General features: G+C 61.6%; 1 protein-coding gene across 2 annotated transcripts in view; it reads left to right on the top strand.

Annotated features, from left to right (window-relative positions):
• The window catches only part of ADGRD1 (adhesion G protein-coupled receptor D1), a 124,441-nt gene that overhangs the window by 83,275 nt on the left and 21,276 nt on the right, over positions 1–19,890 (top strand). For both annotated transcript variants that reach the window (XM_042961810.1, XM_042961809.1), the window contains 4 exons: positions 1,055–1,178; positions 14,492–14,595; positions 15,999–16,110; positions 17,295–17,448. In XM_042961810.1, the coding sequence (XP_042817744.1) occupies positions 1,055–1,178; positions 14,492–14,595; positions 15,999–16,110; positions 17,295–17,448 (494 nt within the window). The remainder of the gene's footprint in view (positions 1–1,054; positions 1,179–14,491; positions 14,596–15,998; positions 16,111–17,294; positions 17,449–19,890) is intronic.

Here is a 19,890-nt window from a genome sequence, read left to right as displayed (position 1 = left end):
CTTAGGAAAGGTTTCCCCGAGGACCCCGCCTTTGGCTGAAGCAAAGATCTATCTTTGCCCATGAGTCAAAGTTGTCGTTTTGGGAGGGACCATGGAAACATCATCTTGAGAGTTAAAAAGCACAAAGAGACGTACCGAAGAGAATCGTCATCACTGATATCGTCACCATAAGAAGGAATAATCGCGGTTTGCTTGCAGTCACTTTAAGAAGGGTTACGAGGGGCGCCTGGGTGGCGCAGTCGGTTAAGCGTCCGACTTCAGCCAGGTCACGATCTCACGGTCCGTGAGTTCGAGCCCCGCGTCAGGCTCTGGGCTGACGGCTCGGAGCCTGGGGCCTGTTTCCGATTCTGTGTCTCCCTCTCTCTCTGCCCCTCCCCCGTTCATGCTCTGTCTCTCTCTGTCCCAAAAATAAATAAAAAATGTTGAAAAAAAAAAAAATTTAAAAAGAAGGGTTACGAGTCCCAGGTCAATACGTTGATCTCTAAAAAAGTAAAATGTTGTGAAAAAAACCGACATCCCTTTGGCTGCTATGCCTCATCCTCTCTTGGGAGGTCACCAGTCTGGGATGTTCTCAGTAATTCACGTGTAAGTTAGGCCCACGTTCACGGAGAACACACGATCTCTTCTGCTTCACGCACCGCGTGCCCCGACTGCACCTCGTGCACACGATGCGTTAGGGCTCGTGTTTCACCCACGTTCATACACATCCCTGACCGACGTGCTGCATTTTGTCGCCTCTGTGAGAGCCACACGCTTTGCTCACCCAGCGCCCCATGGCGGCCACGGGGCTGCTTTAATGTTCTGTGGCGTCACTCGGCGGGGACCCCTGGGTGTGTCCTCTGGGCTCACGTGTGTCCCCTCGGAGCTCTCTGGAGGTGGGACTGCCGGGTCCAGGACGAGCACGTCTTGTTTCTCTGGGCCGTGGGCCAGGGGCCTCGGGAGTGTGTCGGCCGGGAGGTTCCCTGCTCTCCTGTCCCTCGTTCCTGTGCCGCCCGGCCGGCACCGGCACGTCCACTCCCTCAGCCGGCTGCCCCTCTCTCTCCTGTGTCCCCAGCTCCGGAGAAGGGGTCTGGTCCAACCAGGGCTGCGTGCTCGCCGGAGGGAACCTCAGCTACTCCGTCTGCCGCTGCACTCACCTCACCAACTTCGCCATCCTGATGCAGGTGGTCCCGCTGGAGGTGAGAGCCAGGCGCGCCCGGGTGCCCGGACCCGAGCAAGTGCCCTTCCTACCCCAGGCCGCGGGCGGCTGGGGCGAGTCACCTGCCAGAGTCTCGGGCGGGGGGTTTCCGCCGCAGCGGGGTGGACGGCAGCCTCCACTCGTCAGGGAGACCCTGTGATTAGGGACATTTGGGAAGCTCTACTTCTCTGGCAAACAGAACAAAAGCAAACAAAGCTTTGCTGCAAGCTCCCTAAGGCAGCACCTGTGCAGACCCCAGGTCCTTCTGGAAGACCTGTGTGCAGGTGGGAGGACAGGTGTGCCAGCATTCTCTGCCTTCGGTCACCGGGCTGAGAAGCCTGTGCTGTGGGAGAGTCGGGGTGTGTCCAGCGCAGCACGGGGACGTCCTCGGCTGTAACCAGGGCGCACGAGTGTCCAGAGAAGGTGTGAGGTGGTGACACACAGGTGCACATATGCACTGTGTCCTCTGAGCGTTTCTGCCCTGGGATAAGAGGGGGGCTGCGGGCGGAGCTCTGGACTGTTTCCAGACCTGACTTCCAGCTCCAGGGTTAGCAGGTGCTGTGGTGGGGAAGGGGACATCCAGAACCTTCTGCTGTCCTCCTCTCTCACTGGAGCCATGACCTTCCCTGGAGACTCAGGTCAAGGGTGGAGGAAGGCCCTCCTGGTTGGGTTTCTCTGCTTCAGAATATTTAATCTTTATCTCCTGCCAGACCGCACAGTCGGCCCTAGGAGCTAGACGTTCATTTTATTGGTTTAAGGCGAGCAACGTTTAGAAGACAAAAAAAGTGCTCTTTAAAAATGCAGCTGCCTCAGGATAGGCTCCTCTGAACTGTTATCAGTCCCTGACTCCTGTGTGTGAATGACTTCATTGGCTTCCAGACCCCAAAGGAGACTGAATTTCTGTGTGCGGGCAGGAGGATGGGGAGGAGACAGGGATCGGTCCTAAGGCCCTTGGAAAACCAGGCACCTGTACAGACACGTTCTGTTTCATCCCAGACTGTGCTTTGGAAATTGAAAACTCTGACTTACAGCTTTGACTTTCTGGCTCCTCCTGAAGAGTCAGAGGCTCCCTCCTCCCGCACAGCCGTGCACCGTCCCCGCTCGGCACACGGCCCCCACCCCCCACCCCCCGCCTGCTCATTGGGGCAGGTGCCCGGAGCCCCCAGGCCCCTGTGCCGTGCCTGGGGAGTGAACTGGGGTCTGGAGGGCCCACTCCGCTATCGGGGCCCGCTGCGCCCGGTGCCACGACCGGCACATCCGGTCCACGGGGCACTGGTGGGAACCTGATGCGCGCAGGACTGTGGAAGTCTCGTTTGGCCTGGCGTCACTCCTCGCAACCCCGGGTCGCCACCTAAAGACTGGCTCTTCGTCCGTGACCACTGCACGTGCACCTGCCCTGGGGTTTGGCTGTAAACTAGAGAAACGGTGCGAGTTCGCTCTTGAGGGGTTTGTGTGCTAGTGAGAAAGACAGGTAAGGAAGTGACGTGGATGACGCGCGTGGGGGTGGGGAGGCCTTTTGATCGTGTGGTCAGGAGGGGCCGGGGAGAAGAATGCCCCAGGCCGCGGCACAGCGAGTGCAGACGCAGCAGGCGGGAGGGGGCTCGGGGGGCTCTGGGCGGAGGTGACGAGCACGGGAAGGGCTCCTGCCTTTGCAGGACGTGCCATGGATTTTGTGTCCGGACTGTGAGTTGCTTATAGAGGCTCCAGAGGGGAGTCCCTCAGGCACATGTGGAAGGGGACTGGCGACTGCTTTCAGGTGTCCTTCAGAACGTTCAGAGCTTTGCTGGGCAATGCTGTCACGGCTTGTGTGCGCCTGGTGCCCCGCGCGGTATATCTGTGTTCAGGCAGGTGTGACCCCCAGGCCGTCCCAGTGGGAGTGACGTGCGGGCAGCAGCCGCCCCTCAGGTGCTGGGCACCCCCTTCCCTTCTGGTCCCTGTCCCCCGGGCCCTCTGTCACCCCCTGGCCCCTGGGGCTCTCTCTCACCCGCTTTCTCTCCCATCCCCCAGTCTCTGCCCTGTGCTGCCTGAGTCAGGGCATGGACTCTGGCTCTGCCCCATCAGCAGCCGGGAGGTAAGGGAGGTGGGCCGGGGCCAGTGAGGTGGGGCCAGTGAGGTGGGGTGGAATGGAAGATTCCAGAACTCCCTGAAGTGCAGAGGGGGCCTCGGCTCCCTGGGCTGCAGGAGACACCCTGGGACACTCCACCCTTCCCGGTGTCCTATGCCCACAAACACCCCTCACCAGGGGGCAGGCCGCGGGAGCCGTGCCTGCATTTCTCCCTGGGGGACGTGCCCTTCTCCTCTCCTGTCTTACCAGGGCCTCAGCCTGCGTGGCTCCGCCGTGTCCCTCTGGGTCCCACGTGGAAGTCAGCGACCCGCCTTTGCTGTTCCGGAGGGGGGAGGCCCCAGGCTGCCACCCGCAGAACGTTTGTGTCTGTAGGGCGGGGAAGGTCCCAGGGTGCTGTGGCCAGGTCCCCTCATTTACAAGTGGAGACAGTGAGGCCCAGGCAGGGGGCTGGGCTGGGCTCACTCATTCATCCAACAAGAAATTACTGGATTCGAGGTGACGACCCCAGGCTTTGAAGGCATTGCTCTGGGCCTGGGGAACGCAGCCCTGGGACTGTCACGGTGCTTGGGATCTTGAGTGGGGACGCAGACGCTCCACACTTGAAAGCGCGCTGTCCTGTGGTGATGAGGACGACGTGGAAACCACGTGGGGTTGGGGAGGGTGCTGTTTGGAAGAGGGCAGCCCGCAGGGCCTCCCTGAGAAGCTGGTGCGGGTGGGCGGCCTCAGGGAGGAGGGCGTGGCCGCAGGAACCTGCGGGGACGGAGCAGGTACGAGGCTTGTGCACAGAGGCAGGGCTGGGTGGCTCTCGGGACAGGTGCCAGGCTCAAAGCCAGAGCTGCAGACTCAGGTGTTGGGGGCAGAGAGGTAACCGACGTCAGGGAAGACGGGAGTGGGGAGCAGGCCATGAGCGAGTGCTGCTGTGGACGGGACAGGTGCCTGGTGGGCACCCCGGCCGCAGCCTGCTCTCTGTCTCCAGGGGGGCTGCCGTCCTCCCGTCACAGGTGAGGGCCTCGGGGACTTGCCCAAGGTGACTGGGGGACGATCCTAAAGCCGGGGCCCTGTCCCCTGGAAAGGCCGCTGGCGGACAGGCGGGTGCAGGCAGGAAGCCGGCTCTGGGATGTTGGTGAGATGGAGTCAGCCAGTCCAGTCAGCTAGAAAAGCCAGTCACAGAGCATTTACGATACAAATCTGTCACCACTCAATGGAGGTGACACCAGATTTGGACAGTCTGTGGGTGTCTTCGTGGAAGCAAATCGTATCTACTCATTGCCGGGAAAGGTTGATTTGAAAATGATTCATAATTATCCGTGCTAAAAATGAACATTCTCAGGAACGTTAAAACATAAAGGCAGTTATCACACTAGATGCCAGATCTGTGGCAGTTAATTTAGTAAGAACAGCGGGACTGGCTTTTTTCCGTCTTCCTGAGCCCCTCCCGGGCTGGGTCTTGGTCCAGGGTCTCTCCTGGGAGCTCACCACCTTCCCTCTGCGTGTCTCCCTGGGCCGCACCCGTCCCGTGAACCCCCCTCCACGTGGCGCCTGGGGCAGCGGGGCCGGGACCCCGAGGGATGTTCCAGGCCTCGCTCTGCTTGCTCTTCTCCGTGGGGCCCCCACCTGTTCGTCAGCAGGACCCCGGTGGGGGCACCACGGCGAGCGGGAAGCAGGCCCGGATGCCCTCCCACTGATTGCTGATCGTGCAGAGTCAACGTCCTAGACACCCCGGCACGGTCCCCGGGTGGCTGGTTTGCGGGGATCCTTTTGGCCCAGAGCACTGGTCACCCTGGCTGTGGCTGGCTTTGGTGGCTGTCACTCCGCCGGACCTTACGTTCTCCTATTAGGATCATTTAGTTAATATGAGAGCCGATACACGTGTGTGTTCTCGACGATCAGGCGGCAAAAAGGAAGGCAGCGTCACCCCATCTGTCTCCTGGTCTCCTGATGCTGCTCCTGCAAAGCCACACCTGTTCCAGCGTCTCCCCTCCTCCCGGAAATGTTCCCCTCTCCCCAGCGTGTGTGCACCCCACACGGGCTCAGGGCCGTCTCTCCTGTGGGCAGTGTGTCCCCACGTGCGCCCTCACATCCGCTTCATCCTTGCCGCACCTGCTGCACATCAGGAGCCCGGGCTCAGAGGGCACTTGGCCGGTCACCTGCTGATGGGCTCCAAGCTGGCTTCCCGTCCTTGGTTCTTCCCTGCAGCCCAGCAGTGCACCGTCCGTACACACTTTGCTAGGATGACTTCCTGGCAGGGGGACCTGGGGGCACTTATGCTGCTCTCGGGGGATCCCGTACCAGTTTATACCTCCTCCAACGGCGGACAAGAATGGGTGACTTTGTTGTAAACGTGAATCCCAAAAACTCGGCCCCAGCACTTCCCGAGCTAAGTACACTTCAGACGGGGCTGGGGAATGGCCCCACCTGTAGATCTGGGGCCACGTTCATCATGAGTCGTGACGCCAGGCACCTCCCAAAAGTCACTTTGGCCAAGAATCCCAAGAAAGTAGATTTTTTTTTTTTTTTTTTACTATTGGATAAAATTATCTTCAGGTTAATTTTGGAACAGTAGTTTCCGCGAATAGCCAAGAAAATTAAGGAGAAGAACAGGAGAGACTTTGCACGGCACAGTGGACCCCTGTGAAGCCTAGTGGCCAAAATAACTTGGTGTCGACATAAGCCCAGGAAAGCAGATACGCGGAACAGACCCCAGAACAGACCGAGAATTTCAATACACCTGTGAGAATCTATGTCGTAGAATTCAAAGAATGAGGAAGTAAGATGACACGTAAAGTCGAGCATTCACAGCCTCGTCTGTAGTGGAGAGAACAGAGTAACAGAAGTGTTAACCTAACGCCAAGGAGCGCACAGGTCCCGATACCTCTCCGCCAAGGAGGACGGCCCACCTCCGCTCCTCTGTCAGCAGGACAAGGACTCCACCAAGGACGGACGTGCAGCTGTGAGAGTGAGTTGGAGGGACCGGCTGGCCTGGAGGGACTTCCACGGCATCGTTACGTGCAGAGGGCAGGGTGCAGAGTAGCGCCCAAACGTCTCCTCTTTATAAAGTCGTGTGAGGTCCCCGTGCACGCGCTCGGCGACGTGAAGTGACGTCTCGCTGTGTGATCGAAGAAAGGTACAGAAGTGCCTTCTGGGCTGTCAGGGTTGGGAGACCCTGGACCGCATTCCCGGCCCGTGTGCTAATAAGACCCCGTGCGTGCATCTGTGAGGAATTAGGGGACGCGATTGAACAAGAAAATCAGTAGCCAGAAGAGGCCGTAGGCAAGGCCTGCTCGTGGGTGCGGGGCTTCCCTCCTCCTGACACCCCGTGGCTTGGTTGGAGCCTGGCGTGGGGCAGAGGCCGCGTGGTGTGAGCGGCACGTGGAAGAATGGGTCCGTTCCGCGGGAGAGGAGCTTAGGGAGACCGGGAAGCCGTGTCCCCCGACGCCAAGTGTGGCCGCATCAGTAGTAACCCTGACTCGTGCTGCCATAACGGCTTGGGCACACGGACCTGTTCGCCGTGTTCAAGGGCAGGTAGACGGGCGCCGGACTGGTCACCTTTCGGGACCGGCCAGCAGAGGCACCGGGGACGGGGGGAGCCGGGCCCTGCCGCGGTGGGTGCCGCGTGGCTGGCCCAGCCGGGACCCGGGCATGGGTGGGGCCGCGGTAGCCGGCTCAGAGATGAATCCCTAGGAAGGGGAATCGGAACTGGCAGGATTTGGCGGAGGAGGAGGGGCTGGCGTGGGGACCAGCCCGTCCCACCTGTTTCCGGGCCCCCCACCCGAGGTGCACGTTCCGGGGGGACAGTCTGGTTGTCTGCACGGTGATGGGCGGCCCCACCGAGGTTGCCCCCGTGGCAGGGTAGTGGTGGGCACAGTCCCGGAGCTGGCGGATGCCCAGAGCCCCCCTTGCCCACCCCTTGGCTCCTCCAGTGGGTCAGCGGTCCCGGAGCTGCGGATGGGGGGTCGTCGCAGTGAAGGAGCAGATCTGTGAGGCGGAGCCACAAACCCCAGCCCCGGCCTGGCGGCCGGCCGGCGGGCCTGCCTCCTTTAGCCCGTTGTCAGTATTTCGAGAGTCCGAGAAATTATCTAAAATTTTTGATTCTGGTTTTCTTCAAAAAACAAAAAGTGTGCGCGCCCGGAGCTTCCTGACAAGCCGCTGCTGCCCCTCCCCGGCTCCGCTTTGCCGCCCTCCCCGTGCCTGGGGCTCAACCTCTCTGCTCCTCCTCGAGGTTCGCACGGCTCTTCTGCTTCTCGAAAGACAGCGAAGCCTCTCTCACGCTTTCCTGGGAGAGGAAGTGACATATGCACTAAACGGGCCTTTTGGAAGAAAGCGGAAGGTAAAGGTATTTCTTTTTGGAAGGACAGTTGCACTTGGTTATGATGTACGCAAGCTCCCAGGTGGCCTCGCGAATTTGTGCGAAAAGCCTCTCGGGAGCCGTCGGGGTCTGTGGTCTGTGACTCAGAGGAACCCGTGTCCCGAAGCAAACTCCAGGCTTTTCTGGGCATTTCTAAATCTGGCCGCAGGGTGGGGAAGGAAGGGCACCGCTGGGGCACACCACGCCGCCTGAGACGGGAGCTGTAGGGCGTGTGTGCATGTGTACATGTGTGTGCGTGTGGGCTGGTGCATGTGTGTGTGTGCACGTGTGCGGGCGGGCGAGTGTGTGTGTGCGTGTGTGGGTGTGTGTAGGCAGGCTAGTGTGCGTGTGTGGGTGTGCAGGGGTCTCATCTCCCCAGCACCCCGTCCCTCAGGCCCTCCGCACTCGGGCCCCACGGTTACGGGACCCGTGCTTGGCGGCCACCCGCCAGATGCAGCTGCCTGAAGCCACTCGAGGGCTCTGGCCTGGCCGCCAGGGAGGACGCGGGTGGCTGTAGCGTGACGACCTAACGACACGGCCGCACTGGGGCTAACACGCCTGCTCTCGGAGCTGTACTTGTGGTCCCGGTGGGCCTGTCGAGAGCGGCCGTGCGGGCGCTCAGACGTGTGGGCGGAGGTGGGCACGGTTCACCATCGGGAAGCCGGCCCCTTCGTCGGGCGGTCCCCGTGTGCGCATGTCACTTACCCGTGGCAGCACCTCCTGTTGTGTGGCTCTGCCCCCCCTCGCCGGGGTGCGGTCAGCAGGGGCCCCGCTCTGGCTCCTGGTCAGCCAGCTCGGCCTGCGGCCAGTGCCTGCTCCGAGCCTTGGCCTCCCCGTCTGTGACGTGGGTTCCTCTCTCCGTGGAGCTGTGCTGGGGATCACACCCAGCCCTGAGCACTGAGTTCGGAGCACCCGGCCCCAAGAACTGAGCCCCAAGCATCAGCCTAACTGAGGTGACAGTGACTTCCAAGGGAGTGTGAGGGTGCCCCGGGGTGACCAGGTGGCTGAGGAGCCTGGAGGCGTCCTGGGGGAGCAGGAGTGGGCTGTGTGCGGCCGGTGTCAGCACGGAGCCTCCCCGTGCTTCATTCTTTTGAGGGATGGCCCTGGGGGACCCTGGGGGACGCTGGGGGACCTGTCTCCCTATTGATGGCCCTCCCTGCACCCCCCAGGCCCCTGGCTCTCTCTCCCCTGCCCCTCCCACCCCTCCCCTGTCCCCTCCCACCCCTTCCCACCCTCCCCTGCTCCCTCCCACCCCTTCCCACCATCCTCTGCCCCTCCCACCCCTTCCCACCCTCCCCTGCTCCCTCCCATCTCCTGCCTGCCTGCCGGTCTCCCTCCTCAGCTCCCCACTCTGGTGGCCTTGCTGCCTCTCTGGGGCCAGCATGTTGCCTGCAGCCCCATCCCTCCCCCCAGGACCCCTGTCACGCAAGGAGGCCCCCGTGCTCACCCGGGATGTGTGGAAGCAGGCCCCAGAGGCGGGAAGGAACCCGAGGGAGAAGGACCATGCTGTGGAGGCGGCAGCTGGCTGGGTGCTGCCGGGAGCCGGCCCTTGTGCCAGCCGGGCCTGCAGTCCTGGCCACGGGCCTCGCTGGAGTCAGGCCCCTCCTGCCACATTTCATTCTCCTCCCTCCTCCCGCCAGACCCAGGTTGCTACCGTTAGAGGAAGGAATTGCTTCCTTTACCGGAGACGCTTCTGGAAGAGGCCTCTGCTCGGGGGCCGCGTGGGGGCTGGAGCTGCCCCACAGAGGGAGGCCGACAGTGGCCTCGGGACCCTTGTACTCCTCAGGCTAAGGCCGAGGGCGGTGGCCGGGAGCGGGGACGCAGGGTGACGAGCCAGGGGGAGCAGCGGCACCCCTGTCCAGGAGGGTCTGACGTGAGGGACCCGGAGGCCAAGGGCCCGGTGCGGTCAGGCGGTCGGCTCCGGGCCGCCAGGCTGAGCTGAGGGCCGGAGCTGTGCTGCTGTGGTGGGGGAGCCCGGACTCGTCCACCGCTTCTTGTCAGAGGCGTCCTGACTCTGCACCGTGGGGGGAGCCGAGGCGGAGAGGGGCTGCCCGGGAGCCAGGGGCCCCGCAGGAGCCTGAGGCCTCTTCCTAGGCCTGTGACGGAGCGGCGGGACAGGAGGGCACGGATGCTTCGTGTCGTAAAGGTGGAACACGGGCCGGGAGGATGCCACGGTACAGAGAGCAGAGGGTGAGCACGAGGCTGGCCCTTCTCCCCGCGGGAGGCAGGAGCGTGTGGCCCTCTGTTCTTGCTGCGGAGGGGAGCTCGCTCTGCACACCTTGGAGGCTGTGCCTCGGTGTGCCGACCCGCCTCACGGGTCTTGACCGTGGCAGGATTGCCCCCGGTCTCCCCCGGCCTCCGTGGGTAGACGTTCAGGCGTCCACAGCCCTTGGCCTCTGCCGACGTTACTGACCGTTCGCGGGTGCGTCCCTACAGTGGGTCCCCGAATCCAGCTGTGTGCAGATGTATATCTGCACAGGTGTTCGAAGCTACCGTTGGTGGGGCCCGCTCCAGCCCACCTCCTGCAGGGAGGGTCTGGTGGCTGCTGGGCTGGGTCCCCGTCTCCCCGGGCACACGCCTCCCCCGACAGAATGTACAGGCTTTGCAGCAATGTTGAAGCCCCCCCCCCCCCCCACGTATAAAGCTGGTGATCATACAGTTTCTGTCAGTGTCTTGGGGGCCGGCAGCCTCCCAGCCCGACCGGCAGCCTCAGGGGCAGGGGTCCTTTAATGAGGTAGGTAGCTTGAGGAAGGCAAGTCACAAGTGTTTTTAAAGACACAGCAGCCCCCTCTGTGCACGGGGGTGGGAGGGTGTGCGGGGAGATGCCACTGGGTTCGCGCCCGTGGAATCCCCGATCCGGCCCCCGGCACTGCCCCTCAGCCAGCCAAGGAGCTCATTTCTGCTGTCCTCAGGGCTGTGGGCTTGAACCCGCAGCCTGGACTCTGCAGGGGATGCCGGCTGGCGTGCAGCCGGCACAGGTACAGCTGGCGAAGCCCCGGGACCGTCACCAAACACGGCCGCCCCTGGAGCCACGTGCTCGTACTGGGCCCAGGCTGAACGAAGGTGTGTGGCTCAGCGGGGGGCCAGAGGCTTCTGGGAGCTGGATTCTGGCAGCCGGGAGGCAGGACGTTGGGGCAGAGCTGGGGCGGGCCGTGGAGGCGGAGGAAACCGCGCGGGTCAGGAGCTGTGAGGGGCCCCACTGAGGGGCTGCAGGTTCCCCATTTGTCCTCTGCCCCGCTCGGCCTTGGTTCCCTTGACAACTGGCTTCCCCCCAGGTGCAGCCGAAGGGAGACGGGCACACTGCGGTCTGCCAGGTGCGCCTGGCCTCGCTGGGCCCCTTCCGCGGGCAGGTCTGCTATGGCGTCCGCCAGGCTCTGCTCCTGTCCCCTCCTCCCCTTGACCTTCCTGCCCCCCGGCGTCGGGGCTGTGGCTGTCCTCCGGGGTACCTCGCCGTCATTGCCCTGCTTTTCTAGGGTTCCCCACCCCCTTGGGACCCACTTCCCACGCCGAAGCCCGTCTACCAAATCCCGGGAGGGCCCTGCTCTCCTGTCTGGACCCTCCCGACGGAGCAACCAGGTGGTGAGCCGGAGATGCAGGGCGAGGGAAGGAATGTGGGTCTCATCTGGGGCAGCGGCCGGGACGGTGTCCTGCCCGGGGGAGACCTGACCGAGGGTGCCTGGATGCAGTGGGGGGCGGGGAGGAGCTGGAGGGAGGAGAAGGTGGAGGCTCTGGAAACCGAGAGAGGACGGGCTCGGCTGGGGTTAGCAGGGGAACCAGCAGCACTGGGCGATGGGCGGCCTCTGAGGGCGGGGGAGGGGCCCCAGGGACCCTCAGATCGGAGGCGGGGCGGTGAGAGCTGCCACCCCTCTCTGCCCTCTCCAGGCGCCTGCGCCGTGGCCCCGGTTTGTTTCCATCGGGCCTCATCCAAGCTCGGAACGACCGACCTTAGTCATTCACTCGTGCCTTTGTCTGCTGCCCTGCTGCGTGTGAGCTCCGTGCTGGGCACACGGTGGTGCTTAATGCGTGCCTGTTGCACCCGGAGGCACAGGCCCACCGCCTCTCACTAGCTGTGCCCTTTCCCCTGCTGCCCTCCCGCTGGGCTGCCCTCAGGACTCCCTGTGCGCACCCAGCAGGCGCCCAGTAAGGGCTGGGGGCAGGTTGGGCAGGTGTGGGTGTGGGGCTGGGGCTGGACTCTGTTTATCAGAAGCTCCAGGCTGAGCGGGCCGGCAGAAAACAGGCGGGTTTCGGTGCGTGTGGCCAACGGGCCGCGGCACGCACACCGGAAGCTTCTGCGCTGCGCCGCGGACCGGCCCACGCTAGAGCCCCGGAGCCCCGCCAGTCAGCAAGCGGGGGGGCACGTTCCTGCCGTGTCCACAAGATGCTGCTGTAGGTTAAGGAAGGCTTTCATGGGGGGCCGGTGAGGGGGGTGAGGCTTGAGACTTTCTCCCACCCCAGCCTTCAGCAGACGCCTCTGGACACCAGTGTTCTCAGAGCTCTGGGTCGTGACACAGCGAGAGATCCATTAACGGGAGCTCACCAGCTCTCTGGCAGAAAGATCTAGGTGGCAGTGGGGCGGGGGAGAGCTGGGGCCCCGCAGTGTGGAGATTCGTGCGTATTTGGCTCGGGGCCAGAAGGGGGAGAGGGCGTCACAGAGCCAGGCACCGTGGTCACCCTTGCTCATATTTCCGTGGTTGTTTAAATTCATTTCCACAGAGGTGGCCCTTAGTTCCTGCGAAGAGCTGAGAGTCCGGATGTCCGTAAACTCTGGAATCTGATGCTCATCCACATCTCCAGGCAGAGCTAGTTGTGACGGTGACAGTGACACTTTCTTTTCTTTTTCTTTTTTTTTTTGAAGTTTACTTATTTTGAGAGAGACAGAGAAGAGGAGGGGCAGAGAGAGAGAGAGAGAGAGAGAGAGAGAGAATCCCAAGCAGGCTCCACGCTGTCAGCACAGACCCTGATGCAGGACTTGAACTCACGAACCGTGAGATCGTGACCTGAGCCGAGACGGAGTCAGACGCTTAACCGACTGAGCCACCCAGGTGCCCCTAATGGTGACAGTGAGACTTCAATTGCCTGTGACAGCAAGAAAGGGGACCTGCCCTGTTCAGTATTAGTGTTACATATTCAGTTTTATTCCCAGCTTCTGGAAATTAGCACCTTCTCCTCTGTAAGAGCACGTCCAGAACCATCTCTGCAGGTGTCGGGAGTCGCCCCCCAGCCTGAGAGTTGGAGAAGTGACGAGTTAAACACAGCTAAATATTTTGGGTGGACCCGCAGGATTTCTCAGAAGACTTGCACTGCTCACATCCACCTGAAGTCTTTGTGGGGACAGAGGATGCGGTTTCCCTAACCGTGTCTGACACCGGAGACGTCACTCCACAGGGGATTTGCTAACAACATGTTGCGGGAACGAGAGTCTGAGGCCGTGTGGCACGGGCAGGTGGCTCTGTTCGCCTCCCTAGGGCGTCTGATGGATCGGAACACCTCTGGCCTGCCCATCTGCTGGGAGTGGGGGGAGAAGTTTGGGGTCCAGATCCTGGGACGTGGCTGAGAACGTAGCTGCGGGAACACACTGGTCCCCACACGTTCTGCCCGCTTAGGGACCCCACGTGGGTAAACAGGAGGTGACTAATGAGGGCTCGCCCCCTCCTGCATCTGGGGCTGCGGGTCCAGGCTTCTTCCCCACCTCCGTTCCATCACGGCTCTAAAGTGTTTCGTAGCCCCTGGGGAGTCAGTTGACCAGCAGTGAGTCACAGATCTGGAAGAAGTAAAACCCATTAAGTTGTCCGTCTTCAGGCGCAGTCCCGCTGGCTCCCAAATTGCTCTGCACGATCCACTTACAGTCCCCGGAATTGGGGTCTCCTGGGCCTGCAGCCCTCCCGGCAGCCCTCTTACATCCTAGGACTTGCCTCCTTTTACTCCCGATTAGGTCCTGACGAGCGGAGGCCGAGGCCCCGCGGTGTCGAGGCTGAGGTCGGAGGGACCTTGATGTCTGCTGTCCAGCGTGGATGGACATCGGCGATGGGGAGGGGGCTTCAGCTGGGTCTCTGATACAGACAGAGCCATATCCACCACAGGAAGCACAGCAGGACCTCCTGCAGGGACAGGCACTGGGAAGCTGGTCTCCCAGGAGCGACTCAGGGAGCACGGAGCGTTTTGGAGCCCAGGGGCAAGTGAGCCTGACCCGAGGCTCCGGCTCCTTGGGCCGAGGGAGCCACCATTTGGGGTTGTGTTGCTAGGTGTGCCGTGGCCCGTGTCACCCTCCTCCGTGGCCCATGTCACCCTCCTCCATGGCCTGTGGCACCATCCTCTGTGGCTTTGCATCCGATTTGTTTACCGTTCATTTACCAAGTCCGTTACGCACTACTTGATATCAGGGGTAATAGCCACCCCCACACAGACTCGCAGAGGGCATGTCTCGTCTCCCTGGCGCTGCTCTAAGCACCATAGCTGCATAAGTCGTGGGGTCCTCAGCAAGCAGTCACACCCCACCTGGGTCATCCGCTGGGACTCTGTGGGCATTATGGCTCTGAGGTCAGGGGCTTCATCAGCCCTGGATGCTGCAGTGTAGACCGGGAGGCATGGGGTACAGCTCGGCAGTGGGGGCGGGACGGGTTGGGAGGGCAGGGGTTAGGCCTTGGCAGGGCAGAGGCTGGATGGGCAGAGGAATTGGAGGCATTGGTGGGGTGATTTGGGTGGAGTATTTCCAGAGAGACCCAAGGGCCGATGCCATGGGACTGGACGGACCTGTGTTGGTGGCGTTAACAGGGCATCTGGGGGAGACGCAGGACCTGGTGGTCACCACCACGTGCGCGCTGGGACCAGCCCCTGGGGCCCTTTCCAATGGGAGCCCTGTCGCCGCAAGACCCGCGCTGACCCCTCTGCTCTGCCTCCCACGCAGCTCACACAAGGACAGCAGGTGGCGCTCTCGTCCATCTCTTACATCGGCTGCTCCCTGTCCGTGGTCTGCCTGGTGCTCACGCTGGTCACCTTCGCCATGCTCTCGTGAGTCATCCTCTGCTCTGCCCCCTCCGTGTCCAGGGAGGTCTGCCGCCCTCGTGTAAATGTCAGCACCGCCTGCCCCACTTTGATTTCCCTCTGGCATTTGTGGTCATGAGGTGGCAAATGTCTGGTCATCGTGCATTACAGTTGGACGGCTGTTCCAGAGTTACTTTTCATTTTGAGATCCAGGGTGCAGGGAGGGGTTGGGGGTGCTAGAGAGGAGGGAGGAGGGAGGCAAGAGGGGCTATGGGATTGGAGGGCACCCTGCTTTCAGTGAAGCTCAAAAGTTCTGGGAGGGTCTCCAGCCCACAGGCTTTCTGGTCCTTGGACTCCTGAGAGCCGGAACTGAGGACCTCCTCCCCCAAGGTAGCAAAGCCGCGGCTCCATAGGGGGCCCTGGTGTCAGCCGCTGGGGAGGCAGGAAGGCACTTTCCCAGGAGGTCCCCACCCCTCCCAGCTGAAGCTGCCAGGGCAGAGCTCAGGGGGTCTGTGCAGCCCCCAAGGAGAGGGTGGCAGCTGAGTCCCTCAGTGGCCCTTTATGAACTGGGACGGCAAGCTGAAATGAGCCCCGTTCGTGGGCAGACAATAGTGATGACACCCTGGCCGCTGCTCAGGGCCGTTGGCCTCACACACGAGGGGGGGGGGGCTCCTCCCTCTGGGGCTGCTTGGGAGCCTGTCTCCTCCACCTGCTCTGCAGGCGGGTGATGCTCCAGGGGTTCCTTGGGGAGCCCAGTGTCCCTCCTCGCCTGCCCCGGCTCCCTCAGGACACCTGTCCCTGGCCCGGCTGTGACCACGGCGTCCCCGGGCCGGCAGCTGCAGCATCAACATCATCAGCAGGGAGAGGTGCTCAGTTTCCCAGAGCGCTGGGAACACGGGGAGGCCGGGGCAGTGACATCCAAGGCCGGCAGGAGGAGCCGGGGCCCGTGTTGAGCTGGGACGTTCGTTCTTTGGTTCCGTCATCCCTCGGCTTTGCTCAAGAAGCCCAGTGCCCAGGAGCAGGAGCACACGCTCCCCGGCCAAGGGAGATGAGGTGGAGCTACTTTCCTGGCAGGAAGTCCTCCCTAGGGGCAGACCTGGCAGGCGTGGCTGGTGCAGATCTGAGCCTGGAGAGGGCTGGGTGTTTGCGAGCCGGAAGAGGGCACTGTGAGCGGGAGTAGGAGCAAGGAATGAACTGGGTCAGAGCAGGGGCCGGAAGGGGGGGCAGGGGCCAGGCTGTGCAGCCCCGAGGCCCGTGGAAGGAGCTGGCTGGTTTCTAAGAGCAATAGGGAGCCACTGAGGTTTCACAGTGGGGAGTGACCGCATCTAGGTGGGCTTTCTAAAGGCTTGTTTGGCAGCCCTCGGGGGAGCGATAGGGAGCAGCTGGGGCTGGGCCGGGCCGGGGCCTCACCCCTACATCTCTGCCCTCAGCTCGGTCAGCACCATCCGGAACCAGCGCTACCATATCCATGCCAACCTGTCCTTTGCTGTCCTCGTGGCCCAGATCCTTCTGCTCATCAGCTTCAGCTTCAAGCCTGGCACAGTGAGTAGGCCCCCTCTGTCCCTCCCTCCTCCCTCTGATGTCACCCGGGCTGGCACCTTCTGCTGGTTTCTTCAACTCAGAACTCAGACTGCATCCCCCAGATAGAGCAGGGGCTTGTCCAGGAGAAGCGGAGAAGGCAGGCCTGGGCTGGGCTCTCTGCTCCCCATGGGCTCAGTAGGGAAGATGAGCTTCTCCTCCCCCTAGGGCCCTCCTCCTCCTCCCCCTAGGGCCCTGGCGGCGTGGGGGGCATGATGTGGAGAGCTGACGCAGACCAGCCCTCTAATCCTCGAGATAGGCCCAGGCTGTGCAGTCCTAACCTCCTGCTTAGAGATGTGGGAGCCGGTTACAGCAGTTTGCCCATAATGACAGGTGGCAGGAGCTTCGCGGCAGACATAGAGTGACCTGGGTGTCGGTCCCAGAGCGGCTAGTGGGCGGACGGTGCTCCCCTTGGGACGCAGAGACGCGAGCTGCGCATGCCTGATACTTGCCTCTGATGCGCATGTGGGGGCAGATTAGGGACCTCCAGCCGCGCCCCTGGAAACCAGGTGCCGAGCACACGATGCTGTCCTGAGAATGAGCTGATTGGGGAGCACTGTGAAAGCAGAGCTTGGAGCGCCCGACGTAATCATGCCGTTTCTGTCTTCAATTCTCTTACTTTTTTCTCCTTATTTTTATTATTTGAAGGTAGTATATAAATTTATATCCCCCCTCCCATCATTCCGCCCCCTTCCCGGCCTCTGTGGACACGGGCATGGGATGGGGGCGCCCCCGCTGCGGCCTAAGCCGGTCGGGGTTGCTGGTCCAGCTCGGGTACCTGCTCACAGCCAGCGGCCCACGTGGCTGACAAGCCCCAGGCTCGGGCGCCGGCTCCCGGATGGCTCCGCCCATTCCCCAGAGCCCACCCCATTGGCCGGGCTGCTCACGTGTCCGCCTCCAGCCAATCCTGCTGCGCACTCTCGTGTTTATGCTGATTGGCCGCGCCTGATCGCCCGCCCTCTCCTGAACCAATCGCTGTGCCGGAGTCACCCGCCCCAACCCTAAAGGGGGGGGGGGGGGCAGAAAGGGAGCCAGGACCCCGCCCCGCTCTGCCTCGCCGGGAAATGAGGGCACGTGAGCAGCAGATGTTCCGGAATTGGACGCAGGAACCGCCAGAGAGATGTCCGCTTGTGTGTCTTCGCTCCCAGGTCCCCTGCCAGGTGCTGGCCGTGCTCCTGCACTACTTCTTCCTGAGTGCCTTTGCCTGGATGCTGGTGGAAGGGTTGCATCTCTACAGCATGGTGATCAAGGTCTTTGGCTCAGAGGACAGCAAGCATCTCTACTATTATGGGATAGGATGGGGTAGGTGGGGATGGAATGGGGCAGGTGGGGATAGGGGCCAGGTGTGTGGAGTACAGGGGGACGGGATGGGGAGGCGGGGATAGGAGGGGCAGGTGGGGATATGGGGCAGGTGGGGGAGGCGGGGATAGGAGGGGGAGGCAGGAGTAGGTTGGATATGATTTCATCTTCACATGACACACCTCTGAGAAGCCAGGTGCTCTTAGACTTGAGCTTCCCCATGCTCTGTTCAAAAAAAAAAAATCCGTTCCCACAGAGCGTGCTTGGAGTTCTCTGTGCTAATGGCCTGTATTCCCTGCACCTGGGAAGAGTTCCCGCGGCTCTGGAGCTAGGGCAGGGACCGTGTCTCATTCCTCTTGGACTGGCACCCCAGCATTAGAGCGGGGCCTGGGAGGGGGGGCAGCCTCTAATGCTGGCCTGCCTCTCGTAGCATAGAGCCTCTGCCCTGCGAGTGCCCTGAGGGGAGGGCAGTCAGGGCCCGGTGTCCTCAGCCAGGCACAGCAGGGACATGCACACCGGACGTGGCGGCTGGATGGAGAAAGGGAGGTCTGGTCGCTGCTGCTCTCACCTGGAGTAGAGTTTCTGCAGGAGACACGCAGGCGGCCCACCCCTGTGACATAGTGTAGCTCTCGATGGGCCCGGGGACAGGGAGCAAGTCGTCTTCTTACCAAGACTTAGTGGGTTTTCTTGAAGAAGGTTTTCCCGGTTTGTTGTATGCTCTTAGGAAAACGCAGAGTCGTTTGGTGGTTGTGGGATTTTTAGGCTACTTTTCACCAGTTAGGATCGTCTCCCTGAGGGGCAGGTCTGTGGAGCAGCTCATGGCTTCATTCCGGAAGCCCCCTCCCCACTGACTGGACTCCGTGAACTTCCTTGTTGCCCACCCCATCCCGAGGAGTCCCTGCTTCCTGCCGGAGTCTGCGTCGAGCAGGCTGTGCCACTGACACCTGGCATTCTTGCATTTGCTAGAAACCTTCACCGACTGTTAGGGACCTGCTTGCTACTTGTTCCTGGTTTTCTTCCCATGGATTTAGTTTTCACAGTCCTCATTGTGCAAGGAGAAGATAAACATGTGTTTATTTTGTGCTGGGAGCTGCTTGATGGGATGTATTTGGGGGGTGGTGGACGAACACTCTATACCCTCACGGTTTCCGCAGCTGCCTCCCAGCTGCTGGGGCCACGCAGGGAGCTGGGCCGGGATGTCCCACGCCCCCTCTGTGAGCGCCCCCAGAGCCTGTGCCCACCCTGGGCTCTTATTTGGGCTGCAGGATTAGAGGAAAAAATAAATTATTTTTACCCGTATTTAAAAATTGAGAGATTTCATATAAATCATAGAGATCTTTAGAAAAGTGAGGTAATCTGGGAATCCCGAGTTTATAATCCTGTGTGACAGCATTGTCTGGGCCTGTGTCATTTCTCATACCGATGTAGTCCCTGCGGGTCCCTGAGCGAGTGGCCCCTGATGGAAGCTGTCTGCAGAGAGAGCCCTGGGCAGGGATCCCACAGCCTGCGGCCTCTGTCTCCCATCAGCTTTTCCCTCGCTGATTTCCTCAGGGCTTGCGAGCTGCAACTCTGGTTCTGATTGGGGTAGAGTTCGCTTTGGGCTGCAGTAAAGACAGTCTGCGGGCAGCGGGGCTCTCTCTGCCTTCAGTTCCTAATTAAGAAGGAGCCGGAGGCTGACCCGGGGCACGGGGACACCGCGCTGCAGGAGCGCCCCTCTCACAGAGGCTTCTTCCCGCGGCGTCCGCCCCGGGCTTGAATCCCTGGGGACTGTGTTTCAAAGCCAAGTGGGGGGGTGGCGCTGTTGAATCAAGAGCATACCTTGAGGTTCTGTTAGATGTCAGGCCCTTACAAGTTAGGACTTGTAAGGTGAGTGAACTGTAATCTGTCCCCCAAGCATCCCTGTGGGAGCAGGAGGAGATTATGATAACCGTGTGCAAGTTTACTTATCTGTGCAGCAGACGTACCTCTGAGTACACAGAAGTGACAGACGTGCAGCTTGCTTTCTTTTTCTCTGTTACAACTTAATGTCTTTGGTGAGTTCCTGCTCATCTGGGGCACGCACTTAATCGTAGTTAATTCTGGGCCCCACTTGCCCTTGGTTGATCTGGAGCTCCAGGAGCTGGCGCGGTGCTGAGGTGCAGGTACACGGCCAGGGCAGGACAGGTGCAGGACCACAGGTGCACGGGCCGGGTCGCCGAGCAGCGCCCAGCTCTCCTTGCCAGAAAGCCGCATGCCTTTACCTCCCGTTTCCGCTCCGTATCCCTAGCGGCCGCGGCAGTGGGAGGGGCAGTGCCCGTGGCAGTCCCGGGGGGTGGAGGGGTCGCTGCCTAGAGCTGGTGCTGGTTGCTGGGAGAGAAAAGCGGACGTGGAGGGGCATCAGACCGAAAATTAACTTCTCGGTCCAGAGAGGCACATGTCACTTCTATCCACAACCCGTGGCCCAAA

The sequence above is a fragment of the Panthera tigris genome, chromosome D3 (assembly GCF_018350195.1).
Source record: "Panthera tigris isolate Pti1 chromosome D3, P.tigris_Pti1_mat1.1, whole genome shotgun sequence".
Lineage (NCBI taxonomy): Eukaryota > Metazoa > Chordata > Mammalia > Carnivora > Felidae > Panthera > Panthera tigris.
This window is presented reverse-complemented; position numbering and strand designations above follow the sequence as displayed.